Below are 26,491 nucleotides of genomic sequence, written 5' to 3'. Positions count from 1 at the left end.
AAGCATGTCATCAGTCCCATCTTGGATGTCTTGGATGTCCATCAGTGGATTCAGTGGCATTAAGAGGGTTATCTTATATTTTTCACTGGAAACACTGTAATATCTATTGTCAATATTGACAGATCACTCAGCTTGCTTTGCTTGTCAGATTGTGTGTAGGGGCAGGGGCGTGTGTTTCGGTGCGGTTACGTACGAGTTGGTTGTGTTATGCTAACCAACGGACCTAGGTAAGCTATCGAAAAAAACCGGAGGATACACTTTGTATTTCGTAAACTGAGGGATAATGCTCTGTTAAAAATTCGCTACCAACTTCCTTTTCGGAATGATGATCTGAGCAAACCCGGTTTTGTTCACAAATTGCGGTAATTTACCATTATAATAAAATAATCGAACATTTTATATTTGTTTCAGAATGTTACGAGGACGTGTGAAACATTTACTGCACTGTATTTTTTATTTCTCCTTCATATTTCTGTTCCTCGTATTTGCTGGTGCAATTAATTTAAATGAAGAGGAAAAAGCGATTCCCGATCCCTGGGAGACTTACGGATTTTATGGAGCAAGCATCCTCTATCTGCTCAGGCTGTGTACCTTGCTGACAATACCCCAGGTCCTGTGCAATTTTGCTGGATTAGTATTTTTCAACTCCTTTCCAGGAAAGGTTAAACTAAAAGGTTCCCCATTACTGGCGCCCTTCATCTGCGTCAGAGTCGTGACTCGCGGTGACTTTTCGAAGCTGGTGAAGACTAATGTATCAAGAAACATGAACACCTGTATTGATGTTGGCATGGAGAACTTCATGATAGAAGTGGTCACAGATAAAGCTTTGAATCTTCCAAAGCACAGAAGAGTAAGAGAAGTGGTGGTGCCATCTGAATACCAGACAAAGAGTGGGGCTCTGTTCAAGTCTAGGGCGCTTCAGTATTGTTTAGAAGATAATGTCAATATATTGGCAGAGACTGATTGGATTGTGCACTTAGATGAAGAGACTCTGTTGACTGAAAACTCTGTTCGGGGTATTTTAAATTTCGTGCAAGATGGCCAGCACCAATTTGGGCAAGGGCTGATTACGTATGCTAATGAGCAAGTGGTGAACTGGCTGACCACCCTGGCAGATAGCTTCCGAGTGGCGGATGACATGGGCAAGCTCAGGTTCCAGTTTTATTGGTTCCACAAGCCTCTGTTCAGCTGGAAAGGCTCTTATGTAGTTACACAGGTATGTAGCTCTTTTGTTTTTGTGCTGTTTTTCTTGTTCTACTGACTCTGGTTCTTTGTTTTTGTGCTGTTATCCTTAGTTGTTAGTCAGTTGTACAAACCCAACATGATTGCAAAAACAAATTTAATTTTATTGAGCTTTGTGCTGAAACTTCTTACCTTATTTTATGTTATTACTAGCTTTTGCGCGCGGCTTCGCTCGCGTTAGAAAGACAAAAAGTAGCCTATGTCACTCTCCCAGTCTCCATCCCTACAACTATCTCCACTTAAAAAATCACGTCAATTCGTCGCTCCGTTCTGCCGTGAAAGACGGACAAACAAACAGACACACACACTTTCCCATTTATAATATTAGTATGGATTTTCTTGTACAATAAAGTGTTTACTTACTTACTTTGATAACTTGAATCTTTGATAAGACAAAAATTCTTGTTATTCCCTTCCATTCAAATGACTAATGATTCAGTTCATGACTATACTATGTATAACACGATATATAAATTTTAACTCTGTAACTTGTGTTTCTCATGCAAGAAACTCATAAGTTGACCTGATAATGTATTGCCATTACTATGTTTCTAGATGGGAGCAGAGAAGAAAGTGTCATTCGACAACGGGTTGGACGGATCAGTGGCTGAGGACTGCTACTTCGCCATGAAAGCGTACATGGAAGGGTACTCATTTAATTTTATAGAAGGTGAAATGTGGGAGAAATCCCCATTTACCTTATGGGATTTTATGCAGCAGAGAAAAAGATGGATTCAAGGTATTCTTTTAGTAGTTCATACTAAGCAAATACCGGTACTTAATAAGATATTCCTAGCCATATCATGTTATTCTTGGGTAACACTGCCCCTGTCGACTAGTAACGTATTTCTGGCCGCTCTGTGCCCGATCCACGGCCCCCAGTTTCTGGATGTAATATGTGGATTCATTGGGGCTGTAAATATTTACATGTACATTTTTGGGGTCATCAAATCTTTCCCCTTAAATAGATATGGTCCTATCAGATGTATTCTGTTTGTGGTGGGTGCATTGGCGACTATTCCTCTGAATATAATTATTGAGAATATTGCTGTGATATGGGGTGTGTTAGGGAAGAAGCATAAGTTTTATATAGTGAACAAGGAAGTTAAGGTCCCGGTGACTGTGTGATTCTTGGTTTGTGATTCTCCAGTTATTGGTATTGTTAGGTTTTGTTACTGAGGTAAGGTAAGTGCACAAAATACTTTAGTGAAATCATTCTGCACTTAAACTCGAGTGTGTTGAGAATGTGTGATAAATGGGATTTTTTTTTTTTTTAATACTACGTCGGTGGCAAACAAGTATACGGCCCGCCTGATGTAAAGCGGTCACCGTAACCTATGGACGCCTGCAACTCAAACAGTGTCACATGCGCGTTGCCACCCCATTAGAAACTTGTACATTCCCTTTTGCTGCGTTAAGTACACAGCAAAAAGGAGTGTACAAGTTCCAAGGAGGGTTCGGGTTGCCGACGACTCAAAGGACAATAAACGGAACAAGTTAGTTCCGTAAGTCCTCCCGTCATCAGCACACCGCACCCTCGTTGAGCTCTGGCAACCTTACTCACCGACAGGAACACAACACTATGAGTAGGGTCTAGTGCTATTTGGCTGCGGTCTTCTGTAAGGCGGAGGTACTACCCCAGTTGGGCTCTGCTCTAGATTCGAACGAGACGATATCCGCTGTGCTGTGCCCTACCACACAAAGCGGAATATCATTCGCTATGCCCTACCTCCTCCTAATCTGAATGTGTCGGGAATCTGAATGTGCGGAAAATGTAGTATTGTTTGTTTCTAAATTAAGCAAGTGACTGATATTTCTTTATTATTGAGATAAATATGATTAATATTACATACTTACTTTAAGAAAATTTGCCTGGACAAGTCATGGCTTAGCAAAATGCGTACAAAATTCACTACAGTAAAATCTTGTTTGGATAGTTTGATACACAATAGAAATGGCTATTAATGCCTATCAAATCCAATGTGTGAAAAGTTGCGTCGCGTCGCTACGTGTGTGCACTTTCATACTAGCCCATAGATTGGATGTGAGAGACAAAATAGTGAGCGCATACTCGCAAAAAAACACTACCATAAAATATCTCGCGATGAATTTGTACCATATAATACTGGTCTCGCCGAAAGCAGGTAAGCGATGAGCTACGGTCGATAGACGTGGACAAAAGATAGTCGCTCCCGTGTCAATAAAAGAGATGCGATCTTATATATAGGAATTAGTATTTTATGCTCTGAGGACGCGATGATAGCGCGAGCAGCAGGGGCGGCTCATTCCCCGATTCTATCGCCGCGCTATAAGTACATGCCGGCGGCCGCGAGTTCGCGTTCTATTCAGTGGTGACGACCTTCACGCGGCGCATTAGAATTCAATGTCGGCTGCTCGCACAGATGTCATATATACCATAGATCAAGCAAACGTATCTACTTAGCGTGTCAAATGAACTCAGTGAAATCCACTGAGTTGTCCGTCTTTACTCGCAGCTTGCAGCTTTCGGGCGTCAATTTTTGTAAGTTGAAGTCAACCAAAACATAAAAAATGCCTCGTTACGTGATATTCAATTGCAACAACACAAAAATTATGAACAATCAAGAGCCTGAGACATATTTAAAATTACAGGCAAGAATCAACTTCAGTACAAAATTAGACACGCTCGGCCCCTATACAAATATATGAATTTGTTTCTTCTATCTAAATTAAGTTCTGTGGCTGCTCGCGTGCGGTCCGTTTGTTAATGTAGGTAAGAATTTAGAATAGCGGCATTTTGTAAACATCAAAGGAGTGAGCCTTCTGTACTTGTACTATTATATATTCTGTGCGAGAAGTTATAGTTTGTCGCCGAGCGATCTCGCTCTCTCTTTTATTTACACGGGAGTGACTATCTTTTGTTCATTTCTATCGCCGATAGCTCATCGCTTGCTCGCTTTTGGTGGGACCAGTGCCTAGTAGTGGATGTAAATGTCAATAAATAGCGGCAGTCTATCTAGTGTATCATAGGTAATTATAAAACCTGTGAATTATAATTATGGTTAGGTTAATTGCATCAATAGTGAAAGTATTCTTTAATGAAATAGGCCTAGCATACAAGCAGTTTTAAATTAAATGTAATTCAGTGTTTTTAGCAGACTTTCTTGTTGTTTAATAAAAACACTCAATAATTAATGTACTCTTGAGTTTCCACACATTTTGTAACATATATTATGTAAGAAATATAAGCCTTCATCTGTCATTGATTCGTGATAACCTGTTAAGAAATAAATGATGATAATATTCACATTGACCTGATAGTTATTGGAATGATAGAAGCCAAATGTGGCCTATTACAGATTATTAATTATTATTAATCGATTCTGAAATTGACATCGGGTAACCGGACTAACAAACATCCATGGAATGGACTAATTTATTAATTTGGCAACCTATTGAGTTATATTAAGAATAAAATAAGCTTTCTTTGGATGTATTCAATTAAATAACTAATTAATGTAGGTTTGTATGGTCAGCCAAGAAAGTGGTTTACCACTTTTCGACTCTATTTTTAAGCACAAGGTCGAAAACGAAAAGTGGTAAACTATTTACTACGCTTTTTTGTCTGACTGTACATATTTCTTGTATCGGACCGAATTTCTCACTATTACCTATTTTTAACTTACGCACTGTACTTAATAGGTATTTAAAACATTTTCGAATAATTTTAATTAGTGTTAGTGTGATTGGTGGCAGAGGTTTGGTTATTAAATTCAGAATAATCCGATTATTTTCTAAACCATAAGTTTGTTTGGTAAAAGTTATATTTGATCATTGTTACCTTTGTGGTAGTGTTACATAAGTATTTGTAACTTTATAACTCATGTCCCTCAAATATTTTACACATGACTAATAAACAGCACATAGTTTATGAAATTTCATTTTTTATATATCGCATTGCAAAAGCAATGTAGGTAGAGTATGTCTTGGACAGTACATGGCGCGTTGTAGGACTCCTGATCTCGTCCGTCAAACTGATAATCAGTACGCTTCTTTATAAAGATAGAGTATAATAGAATAAATATTTATTCGTGAACATAGACAAAACATATTGCACATAATAAATGATTGGATTTGGATTTGGACATAATAAGAAAGACAAAAAAAAATAAGTACAACAAAATGACCTTATGTCAGCGTCTTGCTGGTCACTTCCAGGCCTTCCAGCGCTGATCTTCCGATGAGACCATCAAGTGAAATTCACGGAAGGTAACAGCCAGAAGAAAAACAAAATGTATAAAATAACAGATATAACCCCTTAAACCCGAGTTGATACGATCGTGAGGTTGTTAGCGGGTTAACATATAATTGTAAATTTTAACATATGTCATTAAAATTAAAATTTATTTAGCAAATCTCGATTTCTTCGGTTGGTAAGGGCTAAAATATGAGCTATTTATTAATAAATTAATTGTGTCTGTGTTATTTAGGCATGGTGTCCTTGTGAAAGATGTTTGTTTGACCAATGACTGTTTATTAGTCTCTTCGACCTTCCTTCCATGTCGGCACAATCGTTTGTACGTGACAGTTTTTATAACTGACGCCATTACATTACTCAATTATATACACGACTAGCTTTTTCCCGCGGCTTTGCTCGCGTTAGAAAGGGACAAAATATAGCCTATGTCACTCTCCGTCCCTTCAAGTATCTCCACTTGAAAAATCACGTCAATTCGTCGTTCCGTTTTGCCGTGAAAGACGGACAGACAAACAGACACACACACTTTCCCATTTATAATATTAGTATGGATGTATAACGAGAGAACCGAAGGGTTGGCTATTACAAATTCACTATCCTGGACATTTTGCTTTACGGAATTTTTAAAACGTGTAATAGTAAATTATTAATACCACATTCAAAGATTCATATTCATTAATTCCATTGTAAATCATGTTCATTTGTATAGTTTGGTCTTACATTTGGTCTGGTAGGTACATGATTACCCTGCTAGGGTGTACAATATTGGGTTTTAAAATTAGCCTACTTCACATTAATAAATATGGACAATTCATGCATAAAATATTTACCTACATCTAAAAAAATAAATATTAAAAATATCAATCATACCGCATTAAAATTTTACTAAAAATACCAATAATAATCTTACTAATCATAAATTAAATTAATTTGTATTTATACAGTCCAACTTTCATCAAATATGAGTGACAAGCCACAAATGTTGGAATTCGAAGTGCATTGTTTGTTGGATATTAACTGAAGGCAAATATAGTCACGTTACCTACATATTTACGAACTAGTCCCACCCAACGCGAGTTAGCGATGAGCGATGAGTTATCGGCAACAGAAACAAACATAAGGTAGTCGCTCCTGTGTGAATAAAAGAGAGCGAGCGATTTTATAGTTCATCGCTCGGCGACGAACTATAGCTCGATGGCGCTATCATCGCGTCTCCTTTTTATTATAAATGGGCTTACTCTTGGCCACAGACTTGCCAAAGGCAAAGACGTGGCCTACGATGGAGTGAGCTCGCCCAGAAGATGCCTGTTCACTCTTGATTTGAAGGTTGCCGGGTTATATAAGTTCGGAAATATAGCCGCCGGCTAGGAATTCCACTTCTTGGCAGTGCGCATAAGAAAAGAAGAAGCAAAGCGCTTCGTGCGAATTCGCGGAATATCCGTGCCGGCCGTGCGTCTAAGAGTCCGATGGTAGAATGGGGACGGTGGAATAAGCTCGTGTAGCTCTTGAGCACACTCCCCGAAGTGCAACCTGTTAAACACCGACAGACTGGCGACTTTCTCATTCAAAGAGTACAAAATGCTTGCGCTAGATATTGCTTCAAAATACCACCTAGGACACACATAACGCCATATTTAAATAACTCGGATATGTTAAAAATGGCTGCTCGACAAGAACTTATGTTTGCATGCTTATATATAATCTACTTTCCGCCGATGGGCCAAAGACTAGCTATTTACAGGAGCGACTCTTTTGTTCGTTTCTGACGTCGATAGCTTTCTCGCTTTTGATGGGACCAATGCCTTTGCTTCTACCGTAGGTACAGTTATGTTCGGTCTAATCAGTTGTAGATAACGCAGTTCTTAGATATGTGACGATAGGTATTATAACTGTTACCTGATTGTACGCATTAAAATAGGCAAATCTTTTCCTGGTACAGACGAGTGTTGATATCTCCGATAAACTTATTGAGAAGGGCTTATTAATATAACGACACATGGACGTTCTCAATAAAAGGTACTACATTATCGCTTATATGCATAATGACGATTTAACAGCTTGTATAAGGTTACAAGCAAATTTCGTCCTTATTGTAAGTCAAACAGTACTGATGTAGTCCGAAAAAGTTCTTCGTATTTTTCCGGAAACGTATATATATTTGTCATGCTAGTTCAGACAGTGTCAGTACGTCTTGTACTGAGACTGACTGAAATAGCATGATACGTTCTTACGTTTCCGTAAAAAAATTATAAATACGAAGGAAAATCTTTTCGCTCTAGATCTGTAACATATTATTGTTAGAGATTTTACCGAAGTGTTTTTGAAGATATATCGTCACTTGATCATAAATGTTCGTAAATTGAGACGTAAAGTGGCACAGCTATCGTAATTAAATCCAGTTTTCATTATTTTTTGCGGAAATGATTGAAAGATTAGAAAACGCGCCATGTGCTTCAAAACGACACTACCTTTAATGGTTAGGAATTCAAATTTCAGTAGGTAATAGCAAAATTGGTCTGATGTAAATATTATGTTTAGGCATATTTTTGGCAATAAATGACATGATCTCGTAAATATATTGATAAGAAAATTATAGGTAGAAATCTCAATAATGTCTGCCACTAAATTCGATCGAGTAGATATTTGATTTTTACCTACAAAAAACTTAAAATTTTACCAAATTGATTACCTACTTTATGTAGGGATAAATAAGTTTACTTATTTAGTATACTTTACCTAGTGTTATACAATATTTTATAAATTACCGTTTAATTAATATAAGAACTAATACCAAGAGCGTATTCAGTTTTTTTCTGTTCGCACCAGACTAGTCATTTAAACTTTACTTCTTAGGATTAGTGTCTTAACGAAGTTCTAACTTGATCAAATGCATTTTGTTCATTACTTATTATATTATCAGTATTGAAGTCAATTAAATAAACTGTTAATATTCAACGTGGAAGAAAAATGTCATAATGTACGTAGGTAGATACGAGTATGTACCTACCTGTGAAGATATACCTGTGAAGTATGGTAAGGTACAATTAGAGACCGCAAGCAGGAATGTAGGAACAGATTTCCATATTACCGGTACCTGCATACTCGGGCGAAGTCTCGTAAGCTGATTAATAAGAGCGATGTGTATCTAATGAATCCTCGTGGATGTCAGCTGTCCATCCGTTGGTGGGTAGAAGAACGGCAGCCACAGAAAAATTTAGAATGAATAAATACATATAATCATCGCACCCCAATTGTAACTTTATTGTAAGATTTATTGTGAATTTTAGATAGCGGTGGTAACCAGGCCAAGATCGACCATCTTGAACATGTAAAAAATACGCGCCTCCAGTAACTTAGCACAATCAAGTTAACGAATATAGGATGTTTATTTAGAGACCTGAAATAATATTATAGGGGGTCTAGCATTTACAGAAGGTGCGAAAAGAACACACCGACGTGACAGGCTATATCACACTAGCGTGGGCCTAGACGCACTGATGACTAAGTAGGAATAACCTCTATACAATGTCTGGCGCTTTATTTCAGTGGTACATATCTGCTACAATATTTTGCATTACTTTTACTAGGCCTTTTATGATCTTTTCTAAGAAATAATCATTACAGAGTAAGGTACAGCGGGGCAAGTCTCGACTGGGGGGCAAATGTAACTGGTCCATTTATTCCATGTTTTACAATGTTTGCATTATTAAATAGAGTGTCCACCGGTTATATATGGTAGGCGTATTCAGTGGATACATGTAGAACTCAAAATCATAGTGTAATAATGGAAAAAAATGCATTATTTATAATTGCCCCCAGTCCAGATTTGCCCGTGTTGTCCTTAAACGAAAACTTGAACATCAATATTGTATAGATATAGATAAGTTGGTATTAGTTTTAGAGTTGTTTTTATTTTATTTATATAGTTTTCGGTCACAAATGTTTTGATATTTTTTTATGAATGTATTCCGATGGAAAGTCAATGTCATAAAATACTGCTTTGTAGTCGAAACACTCCCGAAATTGTAAGATTTTTCCGTGGAAGGCTTCACTTTTTGAACCACGTAGTTCATCAGTCACCGGCATAAATAAGTGATGATTTCTGTTAGTCACATTAACATCTTGTTTCAAATGACTTGTCATACAAAGTTGTCAAATGATTAAAAGCGACAAGGTACCGAAATCATCACTTATTTATTGCCGGTGACTGTTCAACTTTAGAATCCTGTAAAACAAAATAACCATTGTCACTTTATTTATATGACTCTTCAAGTAGCAATGTCGGGTTACGTTATATAAGTATAAAATATGTTTTGGAATATGTCTACCCAATGTATACTATAAGTATGCAATTTTACATATTTTTTCCTGTATTGTAACTTGTTTCGTCAATTTACTCACACTCACAGTGCTGCTCAAAGTTGATACGCAGTAACTACCTATATGCAGGGAGATACGAGTTTTTTTCTAAGTAGTGACGATTTGATGCATGAGGATAACGACGTATAGATATAGTACAAGAGATATAGTAGATACACACGAATGAGTCAGGCTAGTTGGTACAAGCATTTCTTAGCCCCCCCCCCCCCCTAAATCTAGCGTCTCGCGAGCGTAGCGTCGGGCCAACTGTATAGAAAAAGATGCGCCGGCTTTGCCATACAGTTGGCCCGACGCTACTCTCGCGAGACGCTAGACGTTTGGGGGGCTAATACTGAGACTGATTGAATAACATGACACATTCGTGAGTTTTCGTGAAAATACGAAGGAAAATTTTGCACTACATCTGTAGGCCAGAGTTGATGGCGCAAATCTAATAGTTTTGGTTCTTTGTTCGCACGTAGCTAGTACTTCTAGTAACCTATTATAAAGTCGCCGTCTATGGAAATTGCGAACAATGTAAACAAACTGAATGATTGAAATATCCATATTCCAACACTCTTTTATTGTCTTAATGTTCTAGGATCATGGTGTGATATGAATTGACTAAGTAACACATTTTTAAGCCAGTATTTGATTAGTAAAAATGGAAATTAAAGGCATTTTGAATAAAAGGTTTGTTTACATTGTTCGCAAATTCTGTTGACGGCGACTTTATGCATATTGTAGACGGTGACCACGCTAACCTTGCACATATTCGGCACTAAATGCACACATCTTTACGAATAAGCTTATACTTGGCATAGCATGAAAGCGTGGTCCGACTCTAGGAGAAAACTTTAAGAGGAAAAGGTAGCTTGATTCTCTAAATATATAAACGTAGACCTCTTTTCCCTTACAATATTGTCATTATGGACGACATTTTTCTATAATTTGATGCATAAATGTAGATATGTATTAACCACTTTATAGATATGCCCCGCCCCTACGCCTGTTTTTTTTTCGATTTTATGTTTTTTGTAGACTTAAAGCGAAATGCTTCTAACTCTATAATAATAAAACTGTAACTAAGGTTACTTGTATTTTATGTAAATAGGTACCGGTGTAGGTACCTATTTAAAATACAAGCATTTGCATCAAGTATTTTCAAACATGTAATATCCTGAGAGGCAACTGAGTGCTACGTTTATGTGAAACGTCTCCTTCCGTCTAAATTAACAATTTTAATTTTAAAATTCCCGTCAGACCCAAACACATTTAAACATATTTTAAGCGGGTTACTCACGTATTAAAGTCCATTCATTTTCGAAGGGTAAAGGCGGGTCGCTACTCTTTGAAAAAGATTCTCGAAAATGGATCGAAACATGTCGAGCGTTATATCGAATAATACGTGAGTAACCCGCTTAAAATACAAATTAACACATAGTTGAAGGAAGCCCCTGTAGGGAGACATGGCAGTGATTAAATTATTGATATTTATTCAGTTAGGAAGTTGTGTGTAATCTGTATAAATGTGTAAATCGTGTGCTCGTGTATGTTCGCTAATTAATAAAGTGTTTGATAATCGCTTAATTAGGAAATAGTTACATAATTCAGATAATACATTGAATATTATTACAGACTGTGGTTTTATTGTGTGCAAATAATATCATATTTAATTTTAAACTGTAGGTATACGTGTAAATTTTTACTGATAAATTGTTGATAAGCAAGGTAAGGGGACACATTTTGGGTAACTATTCTAAAACGTCAAAAACTCGCGGTAATCGCTCTTAATAAATTATGTCAGAAACACGTGGAGAATAAAGAAAAAGACGACAGCATAAAGTTTTTATTAAAATTCGTTGTTATGAATATTTTAAAAGTTCTCGTGAGTTTCGTATTATTAAAATTCAGGAAATTAACTAATTTCCTCGCCGTTTTTTGCATGGGAAGTGTTTTTGTGTGGAAAAAAACATTTTTGTCACAAGCTTTTATCGCCGACTATACCTTTCTTTCAACAGTCATCTACTGGTCATGGGGATACGACGTTTTATAACAGAGTTCCTATGACCACCTTTCTGCTCCATCATCAGATCAGCTCCATGATTTCCAGCAACTTCTATGTTTTGACCCAAAGTAATGTACTAACAAGACGAGTTGAATAAAAGTTTGTAAACATATGTATACATCTAGCTTTTTTAATAGACGGAGTCCTTCTCACTGGGGCACTGCAGTCTTTGTGTGTGTGTGTGTGTTTTTCATGTCATTTTGTACTTCATAAAAACACGTAAAAAAATTAAATACAAACTATTATACAGTCTAGTACAGTCTACCTTTGCTCGACGCTTCGCTCGCGTTAGAAAGAGACAAAAAGTACCCTATGTCCATCCCTTCATCTCTTCAATTATCTCCACTAAAAAATCACGTCAATACGTGGCTCCGTTTTGCCGTGAAAGACGGTAAAACTAACAGACACACACTTTCCCATTAAATTATAATATTAGTATGGATACAGAAGAAATGACTATGAGAAAATCTATGAAAACTAATTAAATCGCCTATATAAATGTACAGTCAGCTGCAAAAGTGCATGGTGAGATTATGAATTAGGTAATTCATTACTAATTTCTCCATGCAATTTTGACAGCTCACTGTACCCGATATTTTGAACCCTATAACGCCCATCCGTTCGTCATCCGTCATTTTAATCTGATTCCATAGCTTTATTCCATGAGAAAATACCGAAATACGGGAGATTCATTCACGAAGTCGGGCAAATTTGTCAAATCTAACCTTAAGTATTTTGACATTAAGATATGGCACGCGTCATCGTCAATGACACGATGAATGGGGACGGTAGGGTAACAGCTGGGCGAACAAGTTTTGATATCGGTAAGTTTACACATTTCCGGGAAAACTTTACTCTTTCTTAGGACGCACTAATCTTCAACCTTCATTGCTTTGGTGATTCATTTGAAGACAAGTCACAACTTCCGCAAGTGCTATCTGAGTTAAATATTTGACATGTTTATTGGTCCACATAGCAATGGTAAAACTAAGCCAATTGGTGGATATCAAACACATCCACTGATGTACGTAGGCAAGTTAAGCACATCTTTGGTGGAAAGCAAAGAATAAGGATGTGGAAAGGCACAAGTGATCAGGTGCCGTAGCCGAATGGCATTTCTCCGACGCGAAACGAAAACGAAACGCCGCGAAAGGTAGTCTGGCTCTGTCGCGCCAATACGCACGAGCGACAGAGATAGATATCTACGAGCGTTTCGTTTCGTGAGCATTTGTGCCATTAGGCTACGCACCCTGATTGCCTAAGTTGAAATCCGACTGCCGCGTAGGTATTTGGTAAATCATTTGTTTGTAAGTACTACCAAGTACTACTTATCTACTTCAGTCTGGAAAAGCTCAATAAACCAGTTCCTCTTTTTAACAAGATTGTTTGATTTAGATGTCCAGTCGAATACAAAGATACCCATGTATCCACGTGTGCGCCACGCAGTACCTAAGGTGAAAAAGTGGGTACCTACATATCGTTTCGTAGATAATATTGTATGATGTAAATAAACTATTATTATTGCAAAAAGGCCAGGGTGCGTAGCCGAATGGCACAAACGCTCACGAAACGAAACGCTAGTAGATATCTATCCCTATCGCTCTTGCGTATTGGCGCGACAGAGCCGGACTACGTTTCGTTTTCGTTTGGCGTCGGAGAAATGCCATTCGGCTACGGGGCCAGGCCCCTATTTCAAAAAGGCTACAATTGTCAGTGACATATGTCGAGCGACAATTGTCGATGACAGGTGACAAATTACAATTTTATAAAATATTTTCTATAGAATTGCTTACAAACATGACAGGCATTTTGCTACAATTGTGTGTATTACAATTATGTTGTGAAACAATAATTATTATTTCTAGGCGACATATTTGTAGAATTGTCGGTGAATCTCGACAGGAGGATTAAGATGTGTCGAATTGTGTGACAATTGTAGTAATTTGTGGTTGACATACGCGTTGTTCAAAATGGAGTGGTATAGTGACACTATTAGTGATAGTGACAGTAATTCCTACCTATATACTTATGTTTTCGTACTTAGTTAGGAGTTCCTGTTACTTCGCCGTCGATATAAGTTTCAATAATGCTACGTAAATATGAAATTAAATTTGTAGCAAACTACGGATATCTCAATTAATTTTTATCATTGTACCATCGGCAGCAATGTTAGTACCTTATTACAAGGGCATAAAGCCTACCGATGATTAGTTAAGAGTGTTGCTGTTAGTAAACGCTATTGGCCCCTTCGTAACATTATTAGTACTTAGGTATATTTTTGAGATTTCTCCACGTTAATACATATTATTATACTAAATTGTGTTTTTAAACTTATGTATCATAAAAAATACTACATACCTATGTACCTAAATAGCTATCATTAATATTAATATCTGGGCGACCGAGCTTCGCTCGGTTCTATTTTAATATATCACGTCTTTAGATAAAAAAAAACTCTTATAAATACAAAAACAAAAAAAAAGACAAAAAACAAAAACTTAATTTCTGGCCGGGATTCGAAACCCTGACACCTACGATCTATCTGCGTACATTAGACCGACCTCGTGCGACTGAGCTACGCGGAATCGATGCGCGCGCGGCGAAATTAAGGACCATATTTTACGTTTACAAATGCGAAAGAAAAACTCAAGAAAACTCGAAAATTCGCGTTTTCCGGGATCTAAGGCTACGCTAGATCGATTTTTCACCCCGAAAACCCCCACAAAACAAATTTCAGCGAAATCGTTAGAGCGGTTTCCGAGATCGTCGGTATATATAAATAAATAAATAAATAAATAAATAAATAAATAAATAAATATACAAGAATTGCTCGTTTAATAGTATAAGATTTTATACAAATACCCTCAAATTGATTTGAGCGTTTTTAAATGAACGAGTTACCTTCGTATTTAGGTACACCGAATTCCAAATTCAAATATTTTTAGTTTAGTTAAGCATTTTAACTATTAGTTTAGGGGCCAGGTCAGTACTCGAAACCGACGAGCGTGTATGAGAAACGTTTTGAAAGTGTGTGAAGCGAAAGTGATTTGTCAGGATCGTAGTAAATGGAAATCCGTGATCTCTGCCTACCCCTCTGGGAGACAGGCGTGATTGTATGTATGTATGTAAATAAACTATAAATACCTACTTTAGTGTACCTATATATTTTTATTACCTACAGGCAACGACGATATAGGTAATACGGGACTGACAACAGCCTATACAAAAAAGCGTACCCCTGAAATGTATGGGCCTTTCAGGCTTAAAACTAGATGGCGCTGTTTCGCAGCCTGCAAGTGGCCAAAATCATATTATTGTCGAATAATATTGCGTTTTTATTTTTTATAAGAACAAATGACATACTTCTTTAATTTAATATCATGATATCACGTCAATACACATTGAAAAAAAAATTGTAGGCATCATCAGTGTAGTTATGATAGTATTTAATAGGTGGCGCTAAAAAAATGAGGTACGATTCTTACTATTCTTAGTATGAAGATTGTAAATCCTATATAAATCATCCTTGCCTACTACAGGTTTATAAATATCTAGCTCATCTAACCTAGCAAGGCTAGTAACTTGTAAACAATCAAGTAAGTGCATCCATTTTAATATGGAAGGTAATCTATTAAAGGGTATTGCCTCCCCGGTGCGATCAGATTGATGGAATAGCTTATTTTATTTGGCCACCGTCTCCCGGGGACCAGTAAACTTATTAACTTATTAGGCCTAACGCTTACGGGGTTAATACTGGTAATAGAGTTGGGCGAAGATTCGTTGGCAAGGATTTTGAATTAGTTGTAAAATAGTTATTTGTTATACAAGGGGGCAAAGTTGTATTTTAACACACGAGAAGTAAAATACATTTGCACCCGAGTGTAACACAAAACTTTTCCCCTCTCTATAGCGAGGAAACTACAACGCAAAAACTGCGTTTATCACTGCTTCCAGTAGTTTCACAGGTGGTAAATCATCTTTATTACTAGATTCAACTACTTTTATCAATTTTAAAGTAGTTAATTTGACTTTATTCAAGGTCAAATTACTTTACTCACTAGTGGATAAAATGCGTTTTTACTCACTGGTATTAAAGGACAAAACACGTGTTTCCGAGCTAGTGAGGGGAAAAAATCATAAATGAGTACTTACATTTTATAAGTTATAATAAGTATGGCATGACAATCCTAGTTGTTCGTACACCGTGTCATTCGAGCAGTCGCGCTATCTCTCAAACCTAGCCTCTACTGCCACGTCAATACGAATGAAAAGCTCGTATTCGCGATTGGCGATACTCTTTAAGGGGATTAGGCGAAGCCATAATGGTGCGTTCGTGACCCGTTTGGTATCGGCGCATGCTTATGTTCCATGTTGTCTGTAAGGTAAGAGGGAAGGGGACGACCGCAGTGAAACTGGGTTTTTATACAAAGTTGGACCTCGTTTTCCTCTCCTACCTATTGTGTATGTAGCCCGGAGATAGTAGCCAGCTTCTTTAGGAATGAAATGAATGAAATGAAATGAAATGATTTCATTTCATTCAATTTGTTTCATTTCATTTCATTTCATTTCATTTCATTTCATTTCATTTCATTTCATTTTATTTTATTTCATTTCATTTCATTTCATTTCATTTCATTTCATTTCTTCTTTAGGTATTTCTAGGAGCAGTAATGAAACACCGAGTTAGCTCAACCGTGTGTATTTCGGAACTGACAGTCTGAATGTACAACCTAGTCGGCGTAAGTAAAGTTAGGGCTACACCCTATTACATATTTTTCAGTGAAAAGTTTAAAAAAACGCTATTGGAGAATTTGCCCTAAGATATTTATTTACCTAAAGTATAAGTGTAATATAGTAGTCCAGGAAGCATTAGCATGTAATAATAATAACATAAGCTTGCGCATTGCATGTAAATAGTTTTAAGTTAATTAAGTAGTATTATATTAATTAGTATTTTTAAGTTAGTTTTACATGACTTTTTGACTTTTTTGACGATCACAATATAGATTCTTATAAATTGACATAAATGTAATTTGTACTGTAATCATGTTGTGAAATAAATATATCTAATCTAATCTAATCATGTACCGAGGTCTTTTGAATAAATATCCATATTTTGTGTAAGGATTACGTAAGTATTAAGTGCCTAACAAATATGTATACGTAAAAGTTAAAAATGAGCGCTATCTCGCCAACAAACTGCAATACAGTTTGGCGATAAACATAAATCCGCCTACAATATTCTCTGCTTTGCCCAAAGGTTGACTGGTAGAGAATGCCTCATGGCACTAAGTTCGCTTTCTGTACATTAAGTTGTTCTTTTGTGCAATAAAGTTTAAATAAATAAATGTGTATTAATAGAATGTACTCATTTGTTGAATAAATTAAAAAAATATATATAACACTACCGATGCCGGCCTCGACAATCGTTGGCGCTGGAAGCCGCGCCGATCGAAACGCAGTTTGCAGGCTCTGTCGCGCCAAATCGGAAAAGCTATATTATCGCAGAGGTAGAGGCAAGCCCAAGCTCAGATGGTGGACATCAGGACCATAGGAGTGAAAAGTTGGAGAAGGAATGCCACAAATAGATCGGACTGGAGAGACCTGCTTGACCAGTTCCGCACCTGTGACATTTATTGACAATGACTTAGCATTAAAAGTGGCTGTTACTTAGGGTAAACTCATAAATATGTCGGTAGTTGTACATTTTGAAATAAATCAGTCTGCTACGGATCTCGGTCTTTTATCATCTAATATTGGCGCAGTCGGTAGTATCTACTGGGACACTGTCGAGCACTGGCCCCATAGCCGAATTGCATTTCTACGACGTGAAACGAAAACGAAACGCCGTGAAAGGTAGTTGTACAATATTAAGAGCGATAGAGATAGATATCTACGAGCGTTTCGTTTCGTGAGCGTTTGTGCCTTTCGGCTGCGTACCCTGGTACTGGTATACCTAAGCTATATTTAAAATATTTATCTACATATCCTTTTAATCGATGGAATCAGGCGTTACTTTGCGGAAATCCATGTTAATCGTAAACTAGAACTTTCCTTTGCTAATCCGCGAATAGATAACGTGCAAGTCAATCGCTAAGTTATATTATAATTACTTGCGTATTTTTTTTAATTAACTAACTAACTAACTAGTATGGCACTGTGATCAAAGAGGATCTTGGCCTCCAAAACGAGGCACGCCACTTATCGAGCAGCTTCCTGCCCATCATCGGCTTGTATGACACAGATCCGCCATCACGCTGTCTGCACCAGTTGGTCTTCCCAGACGCCCTCTTGGCAGCCCGATCCTCTCCCATTCTGAAGGTGGCCGAACCAGCGAAGTCTGTGGGATTTGGTTACGCCGATGATGTTCGCTTGCCCACCAACTCCTCTAGGTATTCCTCCTTAGTGCCGTCATCTCTCTTGCGCGGTATATCTTCCTTTTAAGGAGCCGACTTTCCTCTTTTTGTGTTAGTGTCCAGGCCTCACAGCCATACATTAGATTGGTCGAATTACGGTGTTATATATTCTCAGCTTAGTATTTCTTCGACACCAACACTTTATGGAGGGCTGCACTGCACCGCAGCGCACTCTGGATGCGAATTATAATTTCCTCCTCCCTGGTGTTTGTGTCGGTGATGGGCATCCAAGATACGGAATTTGTAGTTCCATGGTAGATACAACTGAAGCTATGCGCGCTTGACTCGCAAAAAAAAAGTAATTATAACAGGTTAGCACTGATTGACTTGCACGTTATCTATTTTTAGCAAAAAAGTTCATCTAACATATCCTTTTTGCAAAAAATAAAATAAATAAATACTTATAAAGGAAAATGGGAACTAAGTTTGTATATCAAACCGACGGTCCCCTTACCCCTTAACTTCGCTTAATTTAATAATACTATGTGAAGTGAAGTAATCTTTTACCAAGGGTATACCAGTCCACGGCATCCGTTCGTCCGGTCTGTGTCGCGTGGTGGAAAATGAGTGAAGTTCCCGATGTGGTGGTGGATGCTTGCAATGGAGACGCGGAGGAAAATGGGGACGTCGAGGAAAAGGACGAAGGGTGAGTGGGAATTTTGAAAAAAAAAAAAAAAAAACTATAAACATCGGTAGTCTGCTAAACATACCTAGGTATTTAGGGTTCTCCAAGGTCGGCAAAGGTGGCTCACTCCTCCTGTGGCCCCTGAAGGCGTAGCACACTAGTGTGAAACCTAAACACTACCTTTATTCCCTTATCGTACTTACAAATAGTGTGAAAAGGGACGGCCTGACGTGATACGCTTTATCATGCGACCTTGTTTTCCCTACTCCTCCTTGCGTTATCCTGGTATTTGCCACGGCTCATGGGAGCCTGGGGTCCGCTGGGACAACTAATCCCTGTTAAATTAAATTTAATCCATCCTTGTTTTCCCGCCTGATGTCGCTTAATTGCTTATGTATATCGTACTCATGGACGATTCTTTTTTTGCTTCGTATATCATAAAAAAACATACAGCTAAGAAGGTTCTATCGTGAGTCTTGACCTTAGTTTAGGTGATTATTTGCTGCAAGATTAAGTAGTTGTTTCTCTTGGCTCTCCTTAGTACTACCGCGCGTATTTTCTCTAAGAATAAGATTAGTTCAGTGGTTTTAAGTGAAAGTATGTTTTGGTGTAGTTAGCCATATTATACAGGGTGAAATAAAAAGGACCGTTCGTGAATAGAAAAGAGCGTACACCCACCTTAAAGGCCGGCAGCGCACCTCCAACATTTCTGGTGTTTCGGGTGTCCATGGGCGGCAGTGATCGCTTACTATCAGGCGACCTGTCTGTTCGTTTACCTCCTATTCCATAAAAAAAATTTTGCATAGTGACTTTTGAGGTCAAAAGAAATTGGTTGTTCCATAGAGATGAGCTGTATCATGACAGTCGAAATGTATGAAACCAAGCGCGGATCCAGCTTCGTGCCCAGGCGACCTGTCTGCTCGTTTGCCTCGAGGGGGGGGTCACGTGGTAAAGGCCCAGGCCCCAGAATTTGTATGGCCAACCTAGGCTCCAGGGGGGGGGTCATGACCCCCATGACCCCCCCCCCCCCTGGATCCGCGCATGTATGAAACAGCCTTTTTCTTTGCGTTCTCAGCATTAGTTCCATAGTAAATCTAGTTCATTATGCCCTCAAAAGTCACTAGGTATGCAAAATTTGAACGGTCCTTTTTATTCCACCGTGTACTTATTATATTAAGAGTGCCAAGGGCACACGTTTCTTTGAACTCTCTACTAGACTCGAGCCCGTCTTTCAAACATCACAAAGTTAAGAGAATCAAAACTTTATTGAGTCAAAATCAAAACCATGTTCACGCATTCCCTGTAGAGATATTGAAAATTAGGCCCATTATTATACTCTACACCGTATATTTAATTCCGTTAACTTTGGCATATATATATGCCATATAGTTAGGTCCAATATAGTTAGTTTTCTTAAATTTGTAAAAAAAAAAAAAAAAAACTATACTCAGGCCATAGATATTAACTTCATTTGGTGTTGAGAAACGGGCTTTAGGCCCCGCGCACACGGAGGCAACAGTTGCTCGGCGACTTTCGTATTTGTATGAAAAGTTGCGTCGCCTCGTGTGCGCACCTTCATACTAGCCCATAGACCGAGCGACGGAGACAAAACAGTTTCGTCTCCCGTCTGTGGGGACCCTTACAATTAACTCACACTAAGCAAGTATCAAAACATGCCATGTCAATCGCATATCGAACACACAGAGCCCGTTTCTTAACAGCAATTGATGTAACATCTATCGCAGGTGTAGGTATAGTATTTTTCAGAAAAAGTTACGAATTAAAAAAAAATAACTATGCTATTCTGTTTCCTATCCATACTAATATTATAAATGGAAAAGTGTGTGTGTCTGTTTGTTTGTCCGTCCTTCACGGCAAAACGGAGCGACGAATTGTCGTGATTTTTTAAGTCGGGATAGTTGAAGGATGGAGAGTGACATAGGCTACTTTTTGTCTCTTTCTAACGCGAGCGAAGCCGCGGGCAAAAGCTAGTTTACTATATGCCGAAGTTAACGGAATTCAATAAAAACACGGTGTATATGGGTTAGATAATTTTCCTTTTTTAAGCTGTTATCCTTGGGAACGGTATTAACCTTATTCATATTGACCGACTCAAAAATTAGCTCTAGATACGATCATCGTTGGCCTTAACGTCTATTGCAGACGATTTATGGTATAACTTTCAAGAAGCACCTCTTCTGATGACTTAACATTAACACATTAATAGACCAATGCGACATTATTTTTTTTGTATGAATAAGTAGACGTTTGAGGATATACTTATCCTATCTAGAGCTAATTATTTGAAGTTCGAATTGGACTAGGAGTATTTGCCCCATCAATATACCTAACCACAGAAATTGATATTTATCGAAACAAACATTCATGTAGGTCATGTACAAACACTATTGGCAATTGAACGTTTCATTTTTAGCACAGTAACGTGCGATAACGAATTTGAATCGGAATTTTCTATTTGTAGATTGGCCATTGACCCCAAACTGGGCTGCCGTGTACGATTCCCGAGTGACGTCATACGAGAAACGTGAGTCCCGCTTGCACCCAAGGGCCTACCACGAAACCCGAAGTCTTGGGAATACGGCATTGAATATAATCCTTAGTGCGTTTTCACATTATCCGATCCGATATCGGATGTCGGACCGATATCCCATACATTACGGTCGCCATCTTGGATTTTTTCTATTAAAATCCTTCCGACATCCGATATCGGATCGGATAATGTGAAAACGGCCTTAAGTGGTATCTTAACATTAAGCTGAGTGGAGACCCTTTCAGTGACGCTTAACAATAAATTAGTCTATGTACATACATACATATACAATCACGCCTGTATCCCATAAAGGGGTAGGCAGAACACATGAAACTACTAAAGCTTCAGTGCCACTCTTGCAAATAAGGGGTTGAAAGAAAACGAAACTGTGACATTGCAGTGACAGGTTGCCAGTGCCTACGCCACAATTTAACCCATATCCCATAGTCGCCTTCTACGACACCCACGGGAAGAAAGGGGGTGGTGAAATTCTTAACCCGTCACCACACAGGTTAGTCTATGTAATTCCTAAATTTAAGCGTTTTTTGAATAAATTTCTTCTTTCTTTCTTTCTTTCTTTCTTTCTAATAAAACATAGAGTAACTTATACGTTCTATGTGTAAGGCCGGCAAAAGACAGTCTTAAAATTCATAATCTGAAAAAGAAGATTTGTATAGAATCTGTCAGATCAATCTCATAATTCATAATAATCGTGTGTGTGGATAGTTGCAAAATTGTATTGAACTTCGAGCATTATGATTTTTCAGAGCATGAATTTTAAGACTGTTTGTGGACTCTGTTGCCGGCCTAACGGCTCAGACACGACATTGGGTTAAGCGCGACAGCGGTGAGCGGCGGCCATACCTTGGAGCGAGACACAGCGTTGGGACTTTTCATTCGCACGTATGACTGCCGCTCACGCGCAGCCGGGCGGATGTACGGCGTGAATATCAAACAACTGAAGATCATACAGGGTCCTGATTCGACGCTGCATAGGGTAACGCTCGCCGACCCCGCTGAACGCTCCAGTTCAAGTGTCCACTCAGGCCTTGCACTATGCCTTTAACGGTCCAGCCACGACATTAGTCTTAGCGCGACAGCGGTGAGCGGCAGCCATACGCGCGAATGAAGTCCCATCGTTGTGTCTCGCTAATATTTGGCCCCCGCTCACCGCTGTCGCGCTTAGACCAATGTCGTGGCTGAGCCGTAAGGCCACATGCACCAACGAAAATGGAGGGTTATCCCGAGGATTAACCCAATATTTTATATGGAATTTGATAGATGACAGCCCACTAACCCTGAGTTAACTTTTTTTTTGTTTGTAATTTTTTCTCATGTGTTGGTGGTTATGGCAATAAAAATATTTTTTTAAGAGGTTGGTGCAAGTGGGCCTAAAAGTTTTTTGAAATGTTTTCTCTATGGCATTAATGCAGTTGTTTACCTGTTTGATGTATTGCTCCCCTGTCGCACGTACATACGTGTAGTTTTAGGCACGCCACAGACAGTATTGAAAATTCATAATCTTAAAAAAAGACTTGTATGCAATCTGTCAATTCAATCTGAAAATTCTGCCAGTTTGAACTCACAGGTTGCATACTTGCATACAAATCTTTTTTAAGATTATGAATTTTTAAGACTGTTTGTGGCGTGCCTTAAAGTGACACAAAAGACGCCCGTGATTTGCGAAAGGTGTTCGCGGTAGGCTCTAGGGTGTCTATCGCCACTCCGGTCTTTAGTTCGTCTTCGTCTTTCAAATCTTATTGCATAAACAGTTTAGCTTCTATTTTCTAAATTTACATCAAATTATTTTGATCTACCTTGAGACTTAGACTACGTTTTAGAATACGTCACTCGATAACGTACCTCAACTTTATACTTGTTGGTTCTAAACTTTGGTTCTTTGGTTTCTTGGTAAGTATTACCTAACCGTTTGGGGGCACGAAATGACAATCGTTGACGCTAAACGCCGCTCGAAACGCAGTCTGGCTCTGACGCACCAATACGGAAGAGCGGTGAAGATAGCTAGCTATATGTATATATATAATTTTGGGGATACGGATCAAAGATAAAGATAATCATTTATTTGTTTGCTACAATACGACAAAATTAAACAATTACTTAAACAAAAATAAACAACTTATAGTACTAACACGTCCATGACTCAGGAACAAATATCTGTGCTCATTGCACAAATAAATACCCTTACCTCAGGATTCGAACTTTCCAAGAACGCGGCTCAGCAGGCAGGGTCACTAACAGACTGAGCCAGACCGGTCGTCAAATAAAATCGGATAGGTAACGATATTATCGAAAGCGTTTGTGCATTAAGCTACGTATCTACTATTTAGAGATGGGCCGAATACGGACTTTGACGAATACGAATATTTGGCCGAACATTCGTTAAGCTGTTACCGAACCGAACATTCGGCAGAATTTTAAATCCTGGCTTAGAAACTTTTGAATGATTGGTAATGGGTATATTTATCTTACTAAGGCTCTTAATGTTCCTATAATTTAGTGCTTAAGAAAATTTTGGATTTTGTTTCTTATGCTACGTTATTTTACTTTTTTACAAAATTATTGTATTTATATTTTTAACTCCCTTTGGTAGTTCCTTACAATGCTGACATAGGATGCCATTATCCGATGAATTACGAAATAACTTACGCTATTTGTTTATTTGTTTATTCGGTAATTGTTCGGAAATGAAACCGAACTATTCGGCCAAATACGAACATTGAAAAACTTGCCGAATATGCCGAATACCGGATATTCGGCCCATCTCTGGTATATACCCTGTTCATTAGTGATCACTTTCTCAATGTGATGTTAGCGCTAATGAGTGACGTATTCAAAGACAAAATTTCACGGTAGAGGCTGTTCTTTCTATGCACGAGTCACAACTGAAAATGAAAATAGCCTTTGAGACGTCACAGTTTGTTGACGTCATTGCACTGTGGAGGAGACGATATCTCTTACTTTAATAGTCAAGATAGCGATGGAATAAGTGTAAGGCCTGAGCATAGTATAATAAAGAGTACTATCCTACAGTACGGCCACTCCCGCTCCCCGCTGAAAATGCCGCCCATCCCCTCTCGGTTACCTCACAGTTACCGCCTGTCAATAACGCGAACAGTCGGCCTGTCACATTTCACTCATACAAGCATAGTACGCGTTCACCTACACGAGCTTAGAATGTGAGCTAGGAACGCGCCTCTTTCATATATTTGGTCGCCAGTGTCCGAGGTGTGGCCTGACGCCACGTTCTCATGGAACAATTATTCCCGTATACCGTGAACGAGATTTTATCGAATATCGTAGTGACAGTAAAATTTGTATACCAACTCTGTCACACGAATCGATCACACGACGTCCACGCGAGAAAATAGAGAGAGAGAGACATATTGTTTACCTTATACCGTAGGATCTTGCCACCGCGGGTGCGAGATTCTCGCAACGACTTTATCGAATGCGAAGCTCAGTGGCGCTTATGTTTAGGCACTGGTCCCACCGCGAGCTAGTAAACTATGACCTATCGGCTATAAAAACGAACAAAAGATAATCACTCCCGTGTAAATAAAAGAGACACGGCGATGCCTATAGTTACTCGCCCAGCGGTGAGCTTGTGATGTGTGTGATTATTTTGTTCGTTTTTATAGCCGATAGCTTACTAGCTCGCGGTGAGACCAGTGCCTTACGTTGATTCGTTCACACGGGCACACTGGTTAGTGGTTTCTTATCTCGTATACGTCACCGGCAGTTGTGTTTGTGACGTCATTGGCGAAGGTCATGATGGAAGATGAATTGCCGATTGCATACGGGAAAAATCCGAATGGACCTAGCACCGTGTGAACGGCTGTCTCGTAGTTATACGGTAAAACCGGTTACGAGAAAATATCGAATCGAATAGTCGCCGTGTGAACGTAGCCTGAGTGGACGCTGGGAGCGGAGCGTTCGAATGCAGGATACTTGTTTGAGCTTCCATTGTTTCCTCACACACGTCAATATTTCGTGAACTTATCCGATCCACTAGTCAGTTTTCACATTATCTGATTTTAATGGAAAAAATCCAAAATGGCGCCTAGACTGTCACTCCCCTTCTCTTCAACTATCTCCATTAAAAACATCACGACAATCCGTTCCTCCGTTTTGCCGTGAAGGACGGACAAACAAACAGACACACACACTTTCCCATTTATAATATTAGTATGGATCGGTCCTACATCCGACATCGGATCGGATAATGTGAAAACGCACATACTATCCAGAAATCTATGATAAGTCAAAATTTTAAGTTACTTTGCTAAATTATTTCTAGAATTTGAAGGTCAAGACACCTCTTTTGTAGAAAAGTAAATAAGGTTAGATGGGGCAAGAAAAACACTTGTTGCGAATGCTCATACATCCCTAAAATTAGCCCCCACCCCGAGTAAAATAAAATATTTCGTTGGTTCGCAGGTAAGTACGTGCTACTCTGCCCTGGATACGTGTTCCTGATGGCATACGTTCCCGTAATGTGGTGAGTGAATTACTAATGTTAAATATTAAGTTTACTGTTCACACGTATGTTAATGGGGATTATTTTGTAATTTAAGAAATGTGTGACATGGCATGTGAAAAATTTATCAAGGGATTAGTATGAAAAAGAGAACGCTAGAAATTTGTAAGAGCGAATAATCTGCAGAGATTGCATTTATCAATGAAAATAATAGCTACGGTATTTCAATAACCGTAATTTTCAGGTTATTATTAATATAACGAACGAATGGTACTGCAAACATTAAATACTCTAAGAACAAATTAAATTATTTTCATAGAAAATATTTTAACTTGTATTTTTAAGTAGTAACACTACAAGTTAAAATACAAGTTAAAATATTTTCTATGAAAATAATTTAATTTGTTCTTAGAGTATTTAATGTTTGCAGTACCATTCGTTCATTATTTTCATAGAAAATATTTTAACTTGTATTTTTAAGTAGTAACACTACAA

General features: G+C 38.3%; 1 protein-coding gene across 3 annotated transcripts; it reads left to right on the top strand.

Annotated features, from left to right (window-relative positions):
• The first annotated feature begins 143 nt into the window (after window positions 1–143).
• Window positions 144–26,093, top strand: LOC125228716 (beta-1,4-mannosyltransferase egh). Of its 3 annotated transcripts, XM_048133377.1 has the most exons (5): window positions 144–227; window positions 412–1,216; window positions 1,798–1,889; window positions 21,430–21,492; window positions 25,957–26,012. In XM_048133377.1, exons 1-5 carry the CDS (start codon window positions 208–210, stop codon window positions 25,958–25,960), a joined length of 984 nt encoding a protein of 327 aa, XP_047989334.1. In that variant the 5' UTR covers window positions 144–207; the 3' UTR covers window positions 25,961–26,012. The 3 variants fall into 3 exon arrangements, with proteins under 3 accessions (XP_047989334.1, XP_047989333.1, XP_047989332.1); XM_048133376.1 differs by lacking the exon at window positions 21,430–21,492 and having other exon boundaries at window positions 1,798–1,981; window positions 25,957–26,093; XM_048133375.1 differs by lacking the exons at window positions 21,430–21,492; window positions 25,957–26,012 and having other exon boundaries at window positions 1,798–2,488.
• Window positions 26,094–26,491: the final 398 nt, after the last annotated feature.

Source organism: Leguminivora glycinivorella, chromosome 8 (assembly GCF_023078275.1).
Source record: "Leguminivora glycinivorella isolate SPB_JAAS2020 chromosome 8, LegGlyc_1.1, whole genome shotgun sequence".
Taxonomy (NCBI): domain Eukaryota; kingdom Metazoa; phylum Arthropoda; class Insecta; order Lepidoptera; family Tortricidae; genus Leguminivora; species Leguminivora glycinivorella.
The sequence above is the reverse complement of the archived record's forward strand: the minus strand, read 5'-3'. Positions and strand labels throughout refer to the sequence as shown.

Bases quoted from the DNA above. Each gene is read 5' to 3' on its own strand.
- LOC125228716 (XM_048133375.1), top strand. From the start codon at position 208: ATGCTAACCAACGGACCTAG. The intron at 228-411 runs GTAAGCTATCGA...TATTTGTTTCAG, and splicing joins ATGCTAACCAACGGACCTAG to AATGTTACGAGGACGTGTGA. The intron at 1,217-1,797 runs GTATGTAGCTCT...CTATGTTTCTAG, and splicing joins GCTCTTATGTAGTTACACAG to ATGGGAGCAGAGAAGAAAGT.